Genomic DNA, 20252 nt, shown 5'->3' on the forward strand with positions numbered 1-20252 from the left:
TTTTTTTTTTTTTTTTTTTTGAGTGGAGAAAAAGGAAGGTTAATGAAGCTGATTATCTAATCTTTGTTGCTTCACATTATAGATGTGTGAATACTTCTATGTAGCTTTGACCCTGAAAGTAGTAGTTGAGTGGAGGTATTTGACAGTGATACAGTGTATCACTCCATCTCCAGGTGAGGAAGAACTTCTTTCCTGTGAGGGTGACAGAGCCCAGGAACAGGCTGCCCCGGGAGGTTGTGGAGTCTCCTTGTCTGGAGGTCTTCAAAACCTGCCTGGATGCCACCCTGTCCCCCATGCTTGAGCGGAAAGGATAGACTAGATAATCTCTAAAGGTCTCTTCCAATCTTGAATATTCTGTGATTCAGAGTATAGGATTGTGCAGTTGTTTATCATATTTATTGTTCATTTTAACTAGGCCATTCCCTGAGTTGATTTCCTGAACCAGCATTAAGCAGGTTCAAACACCTATATTGGTAGCACAATCAGTGGGCATGGAGTGTGGATGAAAGGGTGATTCCTTTGGTATCAGCTTTATCTTGGGCTGTTTTAAGCAATTTATTGGTGTGACTTACTATTATATGTTCTGAAAGTCTCTCAGATGTTGTTAGAGGAATTCTGTAGCATCTGCAAAATGAAGCTGAAAACTATGCAAGTTTCCATGGAAACTGGAAAGATCTGAAGAATTAAACAGAGGAAAAAAATAAAATTGGTAGAGTAAGACTTTATGCTGCTAGTTTTAAAGTTTGTAAATTAGTCCAAAAACTAGCTGGCGCCAGATAGGGAAATSGGGATTTTGTAGGTAGGGGAAGGTGGGCCTTTTCTGTCTTGTAGTTGCAACACCTTTTCTAGTTTCAGATGTTTAGCAAAGTTCTCTTTTTTATATGTAATTGGGCCAGATACCTACATTATGGTTTTCCTTAAAAAAAAGCATGTCCTTCATTATACAAAGATATAATAATATAAAGGCTAAAAAAACAAGGTTTATATAATATTAAATGTTTTCTGTAGGCATTCATCCCACCCTGATTCATTCGTATTTATTTCCCTTTAAGGCAGTAGCCTGCTTTAAATATCCATATTGGATAGACTGACTTCCCAGCAGATATCAGTGTGTTGTTTACATGTTTTTTTTTTAATCTTTAAAAGCTGTGTTAACTTTCTACAGTTACCATTTTGATTTCAGTTGCTGAAGTACTTCAGATTTAATGTAATTCACAGTAAGACTCATTTCCCTTATAGCAAGGAACTTCTTCTAAAAACGGAATATAAAATTAGTTTCTCTTTTGTTTTATTTATATATGTGCATCTTAGGTAAATGACAACTTGAATCTTGACCTGTCAGATGATGAGGAGCTGAGAGAGCAGCTGGATATGCATTCCATCATCGTTTCCTGCATCAACGAGGAGCCGCTATTCACAGCAGAGCAGGTGAAGTGTTCAGCAAAGTGTTGTTTTAACATTTCCTTTTGTTGTTCTTCTTGCTGCTGACAAATCTTTAAAAGAGCCAAGCTGCTTTATTTTCTTTAAATTAAAGGCATTAATAATGGATGCAGTATTACTACATCGCTCAGATTTGGTTCTGAAAATAGAATTCCAGTGCTTCAGATGAGATTGATAGTCAGTGTCTTTGAAATCTTCAGAGTTTTTTCAGGTTTTTGGTTTTTGCATATTGAGTTGCAAAAAAAACCAAAAACAAAAGAACAAAAAAGCAAACAAAAAAAACATTTTCAGAATGTTAGTGGTATGGTAGAGTTTGGAATTTTCAGATGTKACAGCATAGACGTTTAACTCTTGCATCTTCATAAGTCTTTGTGGTTAGTGAAAAGTCTTTCAAAAGTTTGCCAAACATTAGAGCAGATCAACGGTTCTGCTATTACGCTTTGAAGTTATATTGGATGTAAGGGGTTCTGCTGTAAAGCCATAGACTTGCTTAAGTTCTCTTTAAAGTTGTTTTGCTGAGTAAAGTATTTTAAGACCCCGCTTTTGTAAGCAAATGCAAGAGTATTTACTGTTGTTTTAATAGTTATCTGTGAACTCTGAGCATGTTTACTGAGGGTGCAAGAGACAGGATAGCTTGAACTTGGTTCTTTTTGATTGCAAGATGGATCTCAGCAATGTCTGCAGCCTTTAAATCTGCAAAGGTAGATCGCTTTTTGTTCAGCTATTCAATTAATAGCTTAGCCTGTGGATAAAGGTCATTTATTTAATGAAAAATAAGCCTTCTATGCATTTCTGTTCTCATACTACTTAGCCAACTGAGACTTGCACCTTGAGATCAATATCGGCTTCAAATTGCAGATCAGTTCATAACACTTCATACAAATAAACTCACTAAAAATTAAAGTTTTTCAGGCCCTTTTTTGTCATTATTATAATCTTGCCTGTTAGCTTTTGTAGATAATGACATTCTAATGACAAAATAGTTGCAACATGATGATAAGCTAATACAGAGCTGAATGAGCAAATATAATATATGTAAGCCAAAAAAAAGGAATGTGGGAGTCCATTTGCTCCACAAGCTATTAGAACTGCTTTTGTTAATAACATCGTGAGAATCTTGCATTGTAGTCTAGGTGCCTGATTAACAGGAAGGTGKTGCCAAATTGGAGGGAGTACAGAGAAAAATAGTCAAAAAAACCCTGAAAATTCTGAGAACACACMGTTCCATTTCCTCTAAATGTCTTCATGTGACTTTCTTTAATATAATCTTTGCTCTATATGTAGTAAAGTATCTGTTCTATAGAAGGACAAAGTAGTTCCTCTTAGTGAAGTGTAGTGAAATTAGAAAATATTCTTTAATTGACTCTTATTTTGTTTTTCTCATTATTCAGATAAGTTGCCCTCAGCAGAACTATATGTATCTTTATATGGAAGTAACTTTAGTTTCAAGACACTATTTGCTTTCAGACCAGTTTATCTTAACGAAACAGGTTCATTTGCAGACAATGAGAGAAGAAAGAAAGGGAAGAAAAGACAACAAGTTTCTATAATGCGCCTTCTGAGTCCAATCCCATCATTAGTTCTACGCTTTACGCTTTCCTTTTTTTTTTTTTTTTTTTTTTTTTTTTGGTGATTGAAGAAATAGAGGAGATGATGCAGGAATCGCCTGATCCAGAAGATGATGAAACACCCACCCAGTCAGATCGACTTTCCATGCTTTCCCAGGAAATTCAGACACTCAAGAGATCTAGTACAAACAACAGTTATGAAGAAAGTAAGTGATATTTCTTTTAATATTTTGGTTTTAAGCTTATTGAAAATATTTTAATAGGTACATTTTCCATGTAATTTGTAATAAGTCTTTCCATGTAATTTGTAATAAGTCTTTCCATGTAATTTGTAATAAGTCTTACCTTTTAAATACTTATTCAAAAATATTTTCAAAGTACCCAAAAGATAAGCCATTGGTAAAGCATAAAGAGAAAAAAAAAAAGAAGCTTGCCTTTAACTGATACGCCTCAGAAAATAAAGCAATATAGAATTTAAGATCAATTTTGCTAAGGGTCGATTCATAGATAATGTCCACTAATCTCATAGTCCATTCATAGATGATATGATGTCATTTATTAAACTTTATTATGTGCTGCACTAGCTGTGAGACACTTCTTGAGGGCAGTATGTTATTTGTGCTTAGGGAAAGCTGCTTAGTAGATGAACAAAGCGTTGTTTGGTAGGGATTTTCGATCACTGCAACTTGTCTTGATACATTGTAGCACAGAAATAACAAAACTTGCTTTTTCTATGTAAACACCTTGTCTATTTCTGTCTTTCCCTTTTACTCCTCAAGAAACTTAAACAGGTTTTTTTAGTATTTAAAGAAAAAAAAAAAAAAAAGAAAACAATACACTTTGTTTCCTGGTCTAAGGAGGAACACTTGATTTCTTATGCAAAAGAAAAACAGAATTTATGTTTATTTTTTAATTATGTAATAGACTGGATTATATTTATGTTACAAGTTAAGAAACTTGTAACTAACTAACCTGATACAAAGCATCTGCTATCAACCTCTGATGCAAAGTACCTATGGTTTGGTTTAGGAAGTTTGGTGTTTTCTTTGTTGTAGTCTAGCCCAGTAATAAGATCTGCAAATGATGCAGAAGACTGTCTGACCTTCTGTGACGTGATCTGCAGTCTCTGCTATGTTTCAGATTTACAGAGTAGATTCCATATTTGTTCTCTTAGGTGACTCAAAATATGCATTTCAGGAATGTGAAAAGAAAGCACAGCTTGTTCCAGAGGATTGCCTACTTTTCTGACTGTTCCATATGACCTTTCATTTTGAGCTAATCCCGCTCGCTTTATATGCGGTATCATATTTATTTTGCTTTGCCTTAGGAGTACATCTTTGCATCGTTGTAGCTGAAATGCCAATTTTGACCAACCAATCCTTTGAGTTGCACTGGCAGATAGTGTAACTTCACCAGTTCCTTATCATCTGCGTTCACATCTTTTTTTTTTATGGAGAGCTCTTGCTATGTACAAGCTCACTCTGGATTTTTAGGGCAAGGCGGGGGACCTTTAGGACTGAGAGCAGGAAATCAAAGCTTGTGTTTATTCTCTTCTTGGATGGGGAAAGACTTCTATGAAAATATTCCAAAAAGTAAAACCATAACTCTAGTTTCACAGTACTTTAACCTATASACCTAAGGTATAATCCATATAGTCTTATACATTTGATTCCATATAGTAGTCAGGTGCATTTGAATCACTTTGTCCTCATTCGCTGCAGCAGATAATTTATGCATTGCCCTTTTATAGGCAGTGATTGTACCAACATGTCTATCATAAACAATTGCCTCTATCTTTTTGGAACAACTGCTTTCTAGGCTGTTCAGTTGGTTCATAAGTGTTGGGACTCCCTCATGCTCTTTCTAGTTCTTTCAAGCTGTCAAACAGGAGAGGCGCAACTTATGCATGCTAAAAGCAAGAAGAAACACATTTACTCACATTAATTTTTACTGCAGAGTATGCTGAGCTTTACAGACTGTAGGGCATTTTTCTGCTACTTGCATTCCCAGAGCATCAGATAGTCTTATTATGTTCCACCCGTTTCACATTTTATATTTGGGTTGACACTGCTCTTTGGTGCTGGTAATCAGAGTTGAATTTGCAAAAAGTTACTGTTGTGGTGAGACCAACCACGGGCTATGACACAGTCAAGATGCAGTGTTACAAGAAGTCACAACCCACATGCTGCATACTTAGAATAGTTTAAGCAAGAGTACAGGCAGCAGATAGTTCAAATTATTTGAAACTTAGAACCATAAGCATCCTCTGCTGATACATTGCTGTAACAGAGTTTAAGGTTTAAACAACTCTGAAGGTAACAAAGGTGAGAGAATTATCTTAACAAGGTTCACCTCTTCTCCTTTAGTAAATCAGTGAAAAGGAGCTTTCTGCGTAGATCTTCCCTGTTGTAATTTAAGGAATTAAATTGTGTTTTATGTGCTATGTTTTGATTCTTCTGAGATCTATGCTTTATAATAGTTTGTAAGCCCATCTGTGTTTTCCAGYGTTTGTCCGTGGGCTTTTCCTTGTAACAATTTTGTAAAAAAATTTACTGGACTAATTGATCATAACCAACTACCATCTGTGTGATGCCCTTAAATAGATTATACGTGTAACCAAGTCTTTGGGAGCTACAATTTCTCAAATGGCAATAAAAAGTGTGTTCTTTGATACCTCTAGACAAGCTATATAACACTCTATTGAAATTTCTTGAAATTCCTGCATGTCTTCTCATGCTTAAAATCCTGACAGATTGCTTTTATACAAACCATTTCTAGGAGTAAAGAGATTGTCTGTTGCTGAGTTAAATGAACTGCTTGAAGAAATTGAGACTGCCATTAAGGATTATTCTGAGGAACTGGTACAGCAGTTGGCATTACGAGATGAGTTGGAGTTTGAGAAGGAAGTGAAAAACAGCTTTATCTCTGTCCTCATTGAGGTACAGAATAAACAGAGAGAGCACAAAGAAACAGCAAAGAAGAAAAAGAAGCTGAAAAATGGTAGTCCTCAAAATGGCAAGCAGGAAAGGGGTCATATGCCTGGCACGGTAAGAAGAGCATTGTAACTATATGTATATGTGTATATATACATTCAAAATAGTTTTTGTCTTTCTCTAGGGGAAAATAATACCCCTGGATTATGCCAACATATTGTTAAATCTTCACCCATGCCTTCATACACAGTTGAGGCTCGTGCTCTTTCTATTGAGATTTTGTTTTTCACAAGTTCATGTAATATTTTACTCATATTCCAAAAAGAAATTCTATTTTTTTGAGATTAGCCTGGAATCAGCATCCCATTCTTGTAGGAAAGGTCTTTGGTTGCACTGCTGTATATGCTCCATTAGAAAACAATGCAAATACATTTGTGTACTTGGTTTTACTGTGGGAATTGTACTGTATGTACTAGTGTTAGACTTCCAGGAAATTCATGGTGCATATCAATATTGATTAATCATATTAATTTTTTGTAAAGAAACAGAAAAACTCTTTTGCTGAATCTCTTGAAACCTGTGAAAAACATAGGACTCTCACTGAAAGAGAGGAGCGAGGTTGAAGTATAATACAGAAGTATAGGGAGATCATTTGCTTTCTTCTRTTTTTCCTTTTGTTGCTGTGTTCTCAAAGGAATAAAGTCTGTTAGACCAAATTTGAATGATAGCAGGTAGAAAATGAAAGAAATAAGCTCATATCTTCTTGATGCAATTTTGTTTTTCTTGTCTATCCAGTATAATTTTCAGAGAGATATTAGATTTTTGAGGTCAAGACTCCCAACAAAAGTACATCCTTATAACTGCTGAAAATGATAGAATTTCTATGCATGATAGGATGCAGAAAATGTGATCAGTTTGTTGATGGTCTTGGCTAAGTCCAAGAATAAGAAGAAAGCAAGGGATAAATTTTTTTATAGAAACTTTAATTCTTTGGAATCTTTGTCTAAATTCAGAAGAATTAAATAACTGTGATGTAACCCAAATGTAATTTTGATCTTGTCTGTCTTCTCAGGAAGACAAGTCTGGGAAAAGTAGAGCTAATTTCCAGAGTGATTTTGGACCAATTGATTCATTTTGAGACTTGTGAAAAAGGAAGAATAACATGGTTCTGATTTATTAACTGTTAAGTTATAGRCATTTATTTACCTTTAGGAATTTATTTTCCTTTAGTCATTACTAACCATTAGGATCTAGATATTGTTTACTGAAATTAAACAGTTCATCTTGATAAACTTGTATCCACACAAGGAATTATGCTCGCATTCATCATTCTGCTGCCTAAGAACTCAAACAATGTGGTTCCTGTAGCTTAACGCAGTTAATGCCCTAGGTGACTGTATGTACAAACCAGAAAAATTCAGTGTAAAACTTAAGAAGTTAATTTTAGGAATTAAGATGTTTTACCACATACCTGCTGTTAGCTGTCGCATTCTAAAGTGTTGCGAGATCTGTGTGAAGGCAGGTCCCCTCAGAGTCATAAGCTTTTTGATGTGAAGACCTATTAAGATGAATCTTAAGAAGGATATGATAAGACAGTTTTATCTTCCTGTTTTCTATTTCTCTTTCTATATCTCTATAAGTGTTTGAAAACCTATACCAAGCATAGTGAAAAGTCAGCTCTTGTATATCTAAGATTCAAATTTGAAGTTTAACATAGAGTTAGTTTTTATAATTTGTTACAATTTATAATTATAACAATGTGATTTATTTTAATAATTCATAATTACAGGCTTTGGGAAAATCATTTTTACATACTTAAWTTTTTTTATCATTTTACAAGGGCACATTTTTGAGGAGCAATTACAATTACTTGGTGCTTGACGATATCAGTTACTTTAAGTGCAATATCCTAATAGAGTTAAGATGGCTTCAGAATGTCTGTGTCTTTAATTACTGATCTCATTGTGTTCCAAAAAGCAAAGTAATACTGTCCTTCTTGCACTTTATTCCCCCTTCCTGAAAATAAAGCATCAGATGGGTATTCTGAGGAGTGCCTACCAGTAGCTTTACAGCCTCTGTTTGAGTTCTTGTTTGCTACCGAATCTGACATCTCATGCAAGACTTCAGAAATATCTGAATCTGTTTTATGATTGTTTTCTCCATAAAGAAAAAAATATAAAAATTCTTCCAAGTGGTAGACATAAGAATGACAGCTTCTAAGCAGTGTGTCTGATAGGTGCTTAAAACCTGAAAAACTACTGTCAGTTTTAGCTCTAAAAATATATTATTCAAGCATTAAAGACAACCATTTTCAAAACTAAACTTTGAAAAATGTTACTTTGTATTTTTAAAACTAAAAACCTGAAAGTATTTCTAAAGTACAAGTCATATCGAATAATAAAATTGAAATTTGAGATCTTCTRCATGAAGATTTTGCTTATTAATATATKGGCATAAAAACATTTCAGCTGGTTTTATTAATGAAACAAACAGAAATGTACTAAAATACCTCTTACGGCTTGCTGTTGTCATTCATCTTTTTGTGCTCTTGATAAATGCTCAATAATAGTCTCCTGAACTTTTCTCTGTCCCYTTTTTTCTCTCTCTGCCATGTTTTCACTGCCTTTAGCGCTTCAGCATGGAAGGGATCTCAAATGTCATACAGAATGGCCTCCGCCACACGTTTGGGAACGCAGGTGGAGAGAAACAGGTGCTGGGCTATGCTCTCTCTTTTCCTCCTTTGCCTGCACTGTCGGTAGGAGCTGAGATCTTAAAAATTGACACCTATAGCATGCATAGATCAAGGGTAAATGTTGGAATAGGAGGAAGAAGGAAAAAAAAAAACCCACACAGAAGAAATGCATTGACATACATAATCTTTCCCTATTGAAGTCAAGCTTACAGTCTCTTTCATTCCTCAACAGCTTGAGACAATCAGGACCTGATGCACTGATACACTGGCAGAGTAGCTTTTATTTCCTACCCAAGAATAAAAGTCAGCTTTGGCACGATGCATGTACATTGCATGTATGTAAATGTCTAACGCCCAAAAGAAGGATATATATCAGATTATGTATCAAGTTTCAGCCTTCAGCACTGAGGATAGGATAATACTTACTTTGGAAAACAGAGCTTGTTTGCTTGAGGGTTTTACTTGTTATGCTTTTTTTTTCTCCTCTAATATTCAGAAGTGATATTTCTAATAACAGAGTAGCATCTGCAGATATGCAGGGACCATGTATCTTTTTGCCTTTGAAAACTGCATTATGTTAAAAGCAGCCAGTTGTATGCAAAGGAGATTACTGATAAGTAGTACATTAGCTAAAGGTGAGTTTGTATCTTTTTATTGACTATGTAAATGTTGAAAAATACAGCACAGAAGCCCAACGTTAGTGGTATTTCTGCAGATGTTGCATATACCTAAGTAGCATCATTCTTATTTTTTATTTCAAAGTAATTCTTGTTTCTTTCATAATAATAATAATATCTTATTAATTGCATTCTTTATTCTGATAAAGTGCTATTTATACTATTGTTAAGTTTTTAGCACTTTTCTTTAAATAACAATATTTGATGATTAATTATTCGAAAATTGCTCCTGTTGTGAAGAGGCTATTTTGTGTGCTTCACTGATGGAAAAAAAAAACATCTCTTGTTAAATTTTATTGAAGTTGATTTTTTTTTTTTTTTTTAAAGTCATGCTGTCCTACTTTCCAGTAAAGACTAAGCAGTTTGTCTCAGAATATCATTGTTCTTTTTTATCAGTCTAGCAGTTCCTGAGGCAGACTGTGCTTTCTGGATTTTCTATGTAGTGTATTTATCGATAGTGCTGGATCCATTTATAGGGCTTTAGGGTATAGCTCTTGGAGGAAAAAAAAAAAGAGTTCTGAAAAGATATGCAACACAAAACACACTGTACAATGTCAAGGTGCCATAATAATCACATATTAGCCAAAGAAAGCACATGYCACATGTGACCATATTAGTCACATGCAGAATAGAAATGCATGAATGCTTTTTTATCTTGGCAGTGTGACCATTTAGGGTAGGAGGGAACTGCTGCTTTAATGATGCAAGGTGCTTTAAGATGCTTGAATTGTAACTCTGAGTAACTAGGTAAGATGCACAATAGCACCTCTGTTCCTTATGCTTGGAAARATATTCAAGCTTTCATTCCCTCCTAATGAGAAATAGATGCAGCTGCCTTGATATGAAGGCAAACAGCTGTTGGGCTAACRTTCTTGTTCACTGTGGTCTTACTGTCTACATAATTTACCTTGTACTATTTTTTTGTTAGCTGGCTTAAGACACTTTTGCCTTTCTATTTCTTAAAGGCTATCTTGCATTTAATAGGATCTTAAGATGAGAAGCAGGGGAGAAATGTCGGAAAGAATATTATCAGCACTTTACTGACTTAGTCCTGGAAAACCTGGCTTGAATGGGATTTGTCTAGTCACCTGATAAAGGTTTTGTTTGTTTTTGGTCACTTCACTAAACCAGGGTCATACTTTTAAAATTTAGGTGTAATTCTCTTAGTGCAGAAAGCAATTGAAAGTTTTTTGGAAAGCTTCCTTAAGAATGTGCATTCATATACACTGCAAAATAAAATGTAGCCTGAGCACATTTAATAAAAATCTTCAATGAAGTTGTTTCAAAATTTTGAAAGAACTTCGGTTGCACTCCAGATATGAACATTCTGCAAGACTTTAAATTGTTACTTTGATTTACTTAGGCAAAACTGAGAGGAACAAAAATTTTCGAATGTGAATGGAGTTGACCCAAAACAGTTTGTCAGCACACTTGAATACTATAAATGAGAATTTAAATAAAAATGCAAGTGATGGGCTATCTTGGCTTAGTTAGACTTGCCTTGTTCTGTTTGGTTAGAAGTATGTGGAGTTGGGAAGTTTCTATTTTCAGTTTCATCCAATTGTGGAGTTGTCTGATTTTTCGTTGTGCAGAGGAACAGAAGAGCTTCAGAGCTGGTGCAAGCGAATGCTCTTTGATCTATCAAAATCCTGGGAATGTTTCACATACTTAAGAGCTGAGCAATCGCTAAGGAAATCCCATGGCTTTTTTGAGACTGTTCAAACACAGTGAATGCCAAGTTTGGAGATTGTTTTCAAATACGTATCTCAAATATACGAACCGGAGCAGCTTATGCTATGCACCCGTACAGCCTGTATCTGTGCCTACTATCTCTTAAAAAGCAAAATGTTTTTGGTTTTGGCAACAATTTCAAAGCAACATAAATCAGAACTATTTTTGTGGAAGGGACGGGATTTTAATATTGTTCCTGGAAAGAGGGAATTGGATTCAGACTTTGAAATGGCTACTGTTACTTACATATTTTTAATTTTTTTTTTTTTTGGGGGGGGGGGAAGGTGGTATGGCTGAGAGGCAGAGAATATGTAAAAATTTTTCATTTGCATTTGAAAGCTCTTGTTTGAGTGGGAAGTGATGGGGAGGTTGTTCTTTCAACTTGTGTTTCACAGTATTTTTTAAGTACTTACAGTGTTTCTGAAGAACTGCTGGTTGGTGACGATGAAACTCAACAGAGAAACTTCTTGTTGCTGAAAGCTTCAGAAAACTTAGTGTTTAACTTTATAAGTTTTAAAATAATCTTTATGTGATTTGCCAAGAAACAGAAGTTGGCTTCTGTCAGGTTAGTTTTGGGATAGGAGAGACTGAATCTTAATATCTTGTAAGATACGATATTTTGGAAAGCTTTAATTTGTGGCTTTTAATTACAACAATTTTTGCAAAAGACAATGCAGTCAACACAAATTGCATGAAATAGCTGTAAAGTAATTCTGTTTTTCTTTTGACAGTATTTAACAACCGTCATTCCTTATGAGAAGAAAAATGGACCCCCATCTGTTGAAGACCTTCAAACATTAACCAAAAGTGAGCATATGAAATTCCCAACTGATATATAGCTCTTTGTATTGCCAACCATTGTTACTCAAAAAAAAAAAAAAAAAAATGAATCAAACAATTCTTTCCTGCCTACCCTAGGTCATTTATTTAAAACTCTGCGATTTTTAACCATACATCTTGGCCAAGGATTACTCGGCTTCCCCCCCCCATGTGTTTAAAAATGATTAGTTATTGAGGTGATTAAACACAGCAGATATCTCTGGGATTRTAGCATCCCCCTAATTTTAGATTTATAGGAAGAGATGAAAGAAATAGATGCTAGAATGCTGGAAAGCCATTTGACTAGTTTTCAGTGCAGGGCTTGTATCTTTAGTTCTCTTTAAGATACTTTTCAGCCACACAGGTCTGTCATTCGACAGCTGCRTGAGGGATGGGGGAAGTTTTTGGTATGTCCGATTGAAAAATTAAATACTAGATAAATTCTGAACTAAATGAAACATTTAAATAGACAGTTTAGATGCCTTATGTTTTTCTGCATAGAGATCWTCAAAACCTGCTTGGACACAAGCCTGTGCCACRTGCTCTAGGTGACCCTGCATGGGCAGAGGGGTTGGATTAGATGAGCTGTAGAGGTTCCTTCCAACCTTAAGGATTTTATGATTCTATGACTCRCTTAGAGGCAGTTCATACAATGTATCTTTTTTTTTTCACATTTATTCCTCCATAGAAATTTTATCCTCTCGTTATATTCGAATTTCACCTGAAGCTATTGTCAACATTCCATATTAAGCAGAAAAAAACCACAAAACATTCTGAAAATGGGTTGTATTGTTTCATTGTTTATTAACAAAATGATAGATCCAAGTATGCACTGTAAAGAACATTAGCTTTTTTGCCTTCTGTGGATTGGCTGAAACTTAATCCTTGTAGTTAAAACTGAAACTCAATTAAAAAAAGAAATCAAAAACATCCTGAAACTTCATCCAATTGCAGACTTCCTAACTCATATTTTGTGCTGTTGTTAGGCAGGCATTAAAGCATTTTTATTTAAAGCTATGTCTTATTCCATGGCTGTGAACACTRGTATCTTATTTCAACATAAAAATGGAAATAAACTCTTGTTGTTATATTTGAAGTTCAGATCCTTGCATGAGGGATCTGGAGTTTATGAATGTGCCGTGTGCACATTATGAATGTGCTATGATTCTGTGCTTCTGATTACTTAATTTATGTTCATAATATTTCATAAAGAATCAACAACTCTAGAACATAAAGCAGGTATAGCATATAAAATTAGAAGCTCCTTGTTAATGGACTTTTCTGGTAAAATACAGTCAAAAATGCTAAAAATGTTTTCTCCGTTTGCTTGTAGAAATCTTCGTTGCTTGTTTTCTACATTTGCTTGGGTAAATCTTTGGTTGTCCTACGTGGAGCTTCAGGTTTTGCCAAAATATTTGAGGAAATATAAGTCAGTGTTTTGGAAAGCTTACTTTCTGTAGTCAAATCTGAATTATGGTGAAAATAGTAAAGTAAAAATAGTTAAAGCCTTGCCCAGCCTCATAGAATTACATGAATTTTGAAACTGAGGACAAATTAGCCTAATAAAACATACTCGGGGGAAATAATGAGGAAAAAAAAACAGTGTAAAACATCATTGGATTTATAATTTCAGTATCAAAGTTTAAAAAAGATCGGACCCTAAATATTATATTTTAAAATTTCTGAATTATGTCACCTGTAAATTAGAATAAGGATGGGAAAAAAATAGTATGTTTTTCCTGTGTCTAAATAGGTCTTTTTTTTTCCCCCCTCTTAGTGCGTGGAAAAACATGAAATAGAAAATATAATTTCTCCTAGCAGTTAAGAAAATACTGAAATATTAAGTGTATTATTTTTAGATTGGTGACATTTACAGTAATTGCTTAACCATGAAAAATGGGTCACATGTATCCACCTACTATGGAGTTCAATGAGAATTATGGAAGGGGAAGGTACAGATGTTGTGTCTTGTGGTATCTTTTGATATTAATTAAGTTTTCTTGCTGATTTAGTAGTAATATCCCTATGAGGTCAGGTCAAATGGCCTGACTCTGTTTTTATTATTGTTTTCTTTTTCAAGAGTGATATGCTTTAAAATATCTGAATTGTTTTTTTCTCTCTTTACCACCTTTAGTCCTTCATGCCATGAAGGAGGATAGTGAGAAAGTGCCAAGCTTGTTAACAGACTATATTTTAAAGGGTAAGTATGATTTTTGGCTTGTATCCATAACAATTTAAAATAAAGGATCCTTGCTAATAACTACAATATGTATTTGAAAAGAGTAGTTCTGCAGCACTCATGAATTATGTTGATTTGTTTCAGACAAAACCTTCACTTGAATTTTCTTACATTCATTTCAGAGGTTTCTGAACATATAGTTCATACATACAGTGTTTCATTTATTTTTTTGATAGTGTAAAATACTAAAAATATAGGGCATTATTTTCAAGTACCTGAAAGATGTCAGTAGCAGAGCAGTCTGGATTATAAAATATATAAAAAAAATATATCCTTATAAAAGGATGTTTTTTTCCCTTCTGCTACCAGTTTCATTACTGAAGGGTCTGTCTGTGTTGCAACATCCGCAACATAGAAGTTAATCAGCACAGAGCTTTGTGTTGCTATGTTTAGWTTGCATAAATACTGCTAGCTCAGCTGGAGGTGTTACGTTGCAGCACTCATACATCCTGTGGAGGAGGCCTAATCTTCCAGCTACTTTCTGAAACTGTAGTCTATTTCTCTCCTCTTTCCTCTAAGATCTCTGGCTTCAAGTCTCACTGATGCTTCATAGTAACTATAGAATATTCCCAGCCACCTGTCTATTACCTGGAAGTTATTTTTAAAGACTGGTAAGRGGGATTAGAAGATTCTGAGCAATTCCTAAAAGCAGCTTTAATTTCAGCATTTGTACCTGAAATTCCAAATTCCTGAATTTTGAAGTGATTTGAAATGAGTGATTTGCTTTCAAAAGGATCCATTCACTTCCCTGAGAAGACTTGACATGTRTGTGAAAATGTTTGTGAGGATTTAGGCTTTTGAATTTATTTTCCAAGAAAAACAGAAAAACAGAAGAGCAGGCAGTAACATATATTTAAAAATAGGGCAAATGGAGCTTTCTGGGGAATCCTGTTAGTGTGCAATCTTGTCAGCAGTTACAGCTTTCTTTCCAGCTTTAACATTTGTAGTGTTGCACATGCAAAAAAAGAATCTTCTGAAGGTCCTTATCCATGTTTTTTTAAAGCAGCAAATTCTGAATACTATATTTAAAAAAAAAAAAACCTAATCTCTTCCAGGTTTATGGCTGTCCACAGAATTAGCAGTTATCTTGCCCAGATATTGTCCATTACTTTTGATACACTATTTAGATTATTTAGAATCATGCATTGAATTAAAATGAGAGGAAAAACGTTGTTCTGTCAGTGGCCATAGGGTTGTTCACATACTATAATGGGTCAAATAAAGTGCTGTGAACACAGAAAGGTAAATGTAACCATACGATGGAGCAGCCAGTGTTTGTTTAGCAGGAGACCTTGCCAAATCCACTGCCGCTGTGATAGAAGTAAAAGCTTTTGAATTTATATCTCCTGAATTTCCTGAAGTGTTTTATAGAAATGTTACCATCTTGAACAGATCTGAAAGCTGAAATAATTCTGAAATTTGAGAGAGACTAAATTTGAATTGTGTAGGAAGGCTGCAYAGTTTTTATTGCCTAATACTGAAATCTTTATTTGATGATGATTGAGTGGCTCTGTGTAGGCAAGGCAGTTTGCTCAAGCACTAGAGCAGGGGGCTGGAATCGGTGAATTCCAGTGACCTGCCCTGTCACTATGGGCTGTTCTTCCCTCCCTGCCCTGCCCTCTATAATGTGTAAAAGGGTACGTGTGTAAAACTGTCAGCTAAAGCATCTGAAGCATTGAAAGTAAAATTCCCTAGAGCAAGGAACAATTTTCTGTAAAACTGTAGCATAATAAAGTAAAAAAGGCCAGTGCAACTTGGTGCTGTCTCCACAGAGGCATTACACTGTTCRTGTTAGGAGACAGAAAAAGTTCCATATGCAATTCCAAATAAGATGACCAGCTTGGAAATAGTTTATGGTATTTGCCTTTTTAAGCATCCTCTTTTCCCAATTCCTACTGCCCTCTTGTGTCCCCCAGAATATTAAAAACATCATCACTTCAGTTTATTCTCATATGTAAGTCTCTTTTCCTAGTGATAAGATAGCTCACCCCAGGATCTTTTCTGTAGAGAAGAGCTTTTCAAATATGAATTCCTGAAGCTGGTCCAGGTACACATTCCAGATAGCGTGGTGCAGTTTGTGTTGCATTTGAGRCAGCCTAAATAATTTTTGAGCAAGTTTTTTGTCTTTTGGAGTTCTCTTCTTTTTACTTTTCACTGAACATTTTCATCCTGAAGTAATAATGAAAGGGATTTGGTGATTTGCTTTGCAGTTCTTCCCCCACCAACATATGATTCATAGTATAATTTATAGATTTAGAATAGAGATATATGCTAACATGAACTTGATAAGCATTTGCATCTGTGCTTTAATTTTCTGAGTATAACTCCTTTAATGTGTTAATATCATTTCTGTGTCTTATCCTTAGGGATCGTGAAGCAGAAGATCTTTGGTTTGGGAGAAGTTGGGGGAATGCATTTGTTAGGGAAAGAAATATCAAACTAGTGTTATGAAACTCTTGATTTTTGTAAAGCATATTATCAGATTGCAGCTGGTAGCTAAGTGAACTGCTTGACTAATGAAAGATGTTTATGCTTGTCTTTCTACTAATCTTTTTTGATCAAAACAAATATAATGTGCTTTGAAAATATTAAATTGTGACCTTTCTTGTGCACAAATTAAGCTGTAAAAGAGGGAGCACAGATATTTTTGTCATCTCTTCTGGTTGCATTCTTTTTGGATATCAGACAACACCAGGTACCAGGTCTTTCCACGAAAGCATTGTGTATTGACTGTATCCAGTCAATACTGGAAATACTGTATGCAGTATTTTTTAGAGGCTTTTTTTCTCTGTCTTTTGATGCATTATTGTACTTGCCAAATAAATCACAATGCACAAAGCAGCAGCATCTTTCTGTAATTTCAGAAATATGCATCTCTAGGCTTTTTTCTGATGAAAATGCCTCTATGCAGTCATGTTGTGTATCCTCTCAGCCCATAGGTGTTTGCCTGTTTCAACCCAGCTTAACAGAGAGTTGCAAGCTTCAGGAGRAGCCTTTTAAAAATAAAATTTATTTATTTTACATTAACAAAGCAAGAATTTAACTTGTGTTCCATTTTTAAATTATACCACTATTTCAGATAAGAACATTTATTTTCTTGTCTTTGAAATTTTTCTTTTTAATTGTTACATCTGACTTCTTTATTTGCTTTTGTGTTGTGCTAGCATTGGTTTGAGAGCTGGATTGTTCCGAGGTTTGTGTCCCTTACATGTGAAAGGAATGAGAAACACATGAAGGACATGTCTTGTCTTACCACTCTGTGATTCAAATACACAGCAAATTTACAATGTAGGATTAGAGTCCCAAATTGCCAGTGCATACTTTAAAATTTAGCTGCATGCTCTCACTTTTTATTGAATGTGCTGTTTTCTAATAGAGCACTTCAAAAAGCACAGTTTAAGACATGACCTTTAGTTAACTCATTTCTGGGTAATAATAGTTAAAGATAGTGGCTTTTGTCACCTAATTCTCTTTTGAGAAGAGGATACTATCTGAGAGTTACAGCTGAAGTCTAGATTTAATGTGTAATWGATGGGGTAGAGCTTGCCATTAAATATTTCAGTTCATACAATATTTTTATATGGACTAACCGCATATATTTATTATTCTTTTGCAGTGCTGTGTCCTACATGAAGAGGGCTGCCTTTCTTCAGAATTAGCCATGTTCCTTCCTTTGATGAGAAGCTTTTCTGTGGATATAACTCATAGTATCTTGTTTTCATTTAGCACTATGCCTAAGCCAGTCAGCATTTACCTCCTGTATGTGTGCGTGTGTGTGTGGATATTCTGATCCTACAGTAAGTCTTCTGAGCATGACAACTTGTTCACTTAAACTAGATAGTGCAATGAACTGGAGCAAAGAACAAATACTGTACAGTTTTACTCACATTGTTCTGGCTTTTTAAAGTCTATTTTTACATTGTATAGCATGTACTATCCTCCTGCACATTTTGATGTTGGAAGGAAAAGTAAACTTTGAATAGTGTAAATAAAATAAACCTAGTTTTAAGGAATCTACATTTAAAACCATCATTAGTTCCTATAGCAAAAATGCAAACAGGATCATAGTRTGGCCTGTACTTAAAGATGCAGATGAGTTCTTTGGGAAGCACTTTGGGACAGTGTTGGTGAAAATCAATATTCAGCACTTTAAAAGTATTGAATATTGAAAGTATTTAAAAGTAATAACTTAATTGAACTATACAACAGTGTTGTTCATAAACTGAACAAATCCGGATTCTTTCACAGTTTTTCTTAACTAATTGGTATGTTTTCTATCCTTGTTAACAAAAACAAGGTAACAAGGTAAAAAAAACAAGGTAAAATTTCTGTATTTATTGGTTGTGTTTTAATTACGAATGTTCATGTGGATGACATTCTCCCATCTTGCTGCTATACTTCTACTGTTCTTAATAAGTGTTTGATCTTAATGAAAAAGCTTCAATGTATAAAAATTTTAAAGGCTATATCTTTTTAAAATTTTATGTACAGTTTAAAAGACATGCACCAAGGTTCCAAAGGAGAATTGTATAGGGACTTTAGTCATTGTGTATCTCTAACTTTTACGACAAATCTCTCTTGTAAATTGTATGCACTGTCTCTTCTGTGATGATGTGTCTGCATTCAAACAGATGAGAATGTTTTTTTACAAATCCTGCAAAAATACTACAAATCTACCCCATGACCTCAACATTAAATACTTTTCACAAGTCACTTTGCCAGTCTTAAAGAATAGATTGCCATATACGRAATACTAATAAAAATAAAGAAGCTATCTTCTACGTCAGATTCCTATGTATCCTATACCCAACTGTGCATACTGTATATATAAAAATAGTGGAAGATAAGTTTCTAAGCAGATAGACATATGTCTTTTCTTCAAGCATTTGTTTCTTTTGGTTTTAATTGGGAAGCAAATTGTTTCTGAATACTGTCATCTTTTTTTTTTTTAATGTTATAGCAAATAGTCATTTTGACTGGTAAAACTTACGGAATTTAAAATTCTTCCACCTTATACCACCTCATCACCAACAGACCAACAGCCTTGCCAGGCTAACAAGGAATAACAGGTTTCCTGAATAGGTATGCCATATCTGAGGAAGTTTGTTTGCTGTATTCTGCTTTATTAGTGGCTTATGTAAAAAGAAAACTGTCATTTATTTCTTCAGCTGAGGTGTTACCATGGCATGCTTTTTGTATAGAAACAYTTTCTTTTGACTGTTGGCACCTGAAAATTGACTAGGAGGTAACCCCATTTTATTTTGCTTTTGGAAGAATGCATGTTGTGAAACTCATTTTGTCTTCAAAGATATTCAGAGGTCGCTAATCCTGTTGTTGAGGCCTGAAGTGATTCAGGATAGAACAGGAAAGAAGCAAATTAAGGGGAGAATTACAGAAGCACTTCCAGAAAACTTGTGGTATTGTAGCAAATGGGATGATTTGGATGAAGTCACAAAATACTAAAAATAGTAAAATTTCAAAGAAAACAAAACAAAAAGATAAATCAAAGGACCTTTAGCTAGTTAAACATCTGTTTGAGTGTATGTCCCTCCTCCCCTACTAAACAGTATTTTGGAAAGTACCTGTTTAACTTGTATATAGAACCCTGACATTAAACAACAGTTGCCAACGGTGGCAAATGTATGTATATATGTATACACACACACACAAACCCCTGTATAAAAGTATCTCTCAAAAAATATGAATAAAAATAACCATATAAATCTGCTTTTCTGAGTTTTATGTGCTTCAGWTTCTCCATTCTTCATCCTTTTTACAGATCCATTATTGAATCTTGTATTTTCCTAGGGAGGTAGACTCTCATCATTTTTCTGTATTTTCAGTGTGTGATAACTGCAGCCGTCCACCCAAGAACAGTTGCTGACAGGTATGCTAGAAGAGATTTGGTAAAAATGCAAGGTTTATCCCTTGCTGAAAATACACATTTTTGAAATGAAGAGTTGTGTGAGAGATGTATCCTTAAAATCAGTAAGTTATCAAAAACTAGGTATCTATATGTATAGATCACCTTAATAGCTGATTTTACCCAATCCATTTTGTCAGATTCAAATATTTTATTAGCTTATTCACTTGCTAGCTACAATTACATCTTGAATGCAGTCGATGTGCCGTAGGCAGTTAGAATGCTAGAAG

General features: G+C 34.6%; 1 protein-coding gene across 2 annotated transcripts in view; it reads left to right on the forward strand.

Moving 5' to 3' along the window:
- Window positions 1-19758, forward strand: part of FEZ2 (fasciculation and elongation protein zeta 2) — a 22710-nt gene extending 2952 nt beyond the window's left edge. Inside the window, exons 3-9 of one of the 2 annotated variants that reach the window (XM_026051195.1) lie at window positions 1312-1428; window positions 3070-3214; window positions 5787-6055; window positions 8571-8651; window positions 11773-11848; window positions 13995-14060; window positions 17716-19758. In XM_026051195.1, coding sequence (XP_025906980.1) covers window positions 1312-1428; window positions 3070-3214; window positions 5787-6055; window positions 8571-8651; window positions 11773-11848; window positions 13995-14060; window positions 17716-17732 — 771 coding nt within the window. In that variant the 3' untranslated portion in view covers window positions 17733-19758. The remainder of the gene's footprint in view (window positions 1-1311; window positions 1429-3069; window positions 3215-5786; window positions 6056-8570; window positions 8652-11772; window positions 11849-13994; window positions 14061-17715) is intronic. The other variant, XM_026051193.1, reaches the window with a different exon arrangement.
- The last annotated feature ends 494 nt before the right edge of the window (window positions 19759-20252 follow it).

This window comes from Nothoprocta perdicaria, unplaced genomic scaffold (genome assembly GCF_003342845.1).
Source record: "Nothoprocta perdicaria isolate Ctin4 unplaced genomic scaffold, notPer1 scaffold_73, whole genome shotgun sequence".
NCBI lineage: Eukaryota > Metazoa > Chordata > Aves > Tinamiformes > Tinamidae > Nothoprocta > Nothoprocta perdicaria.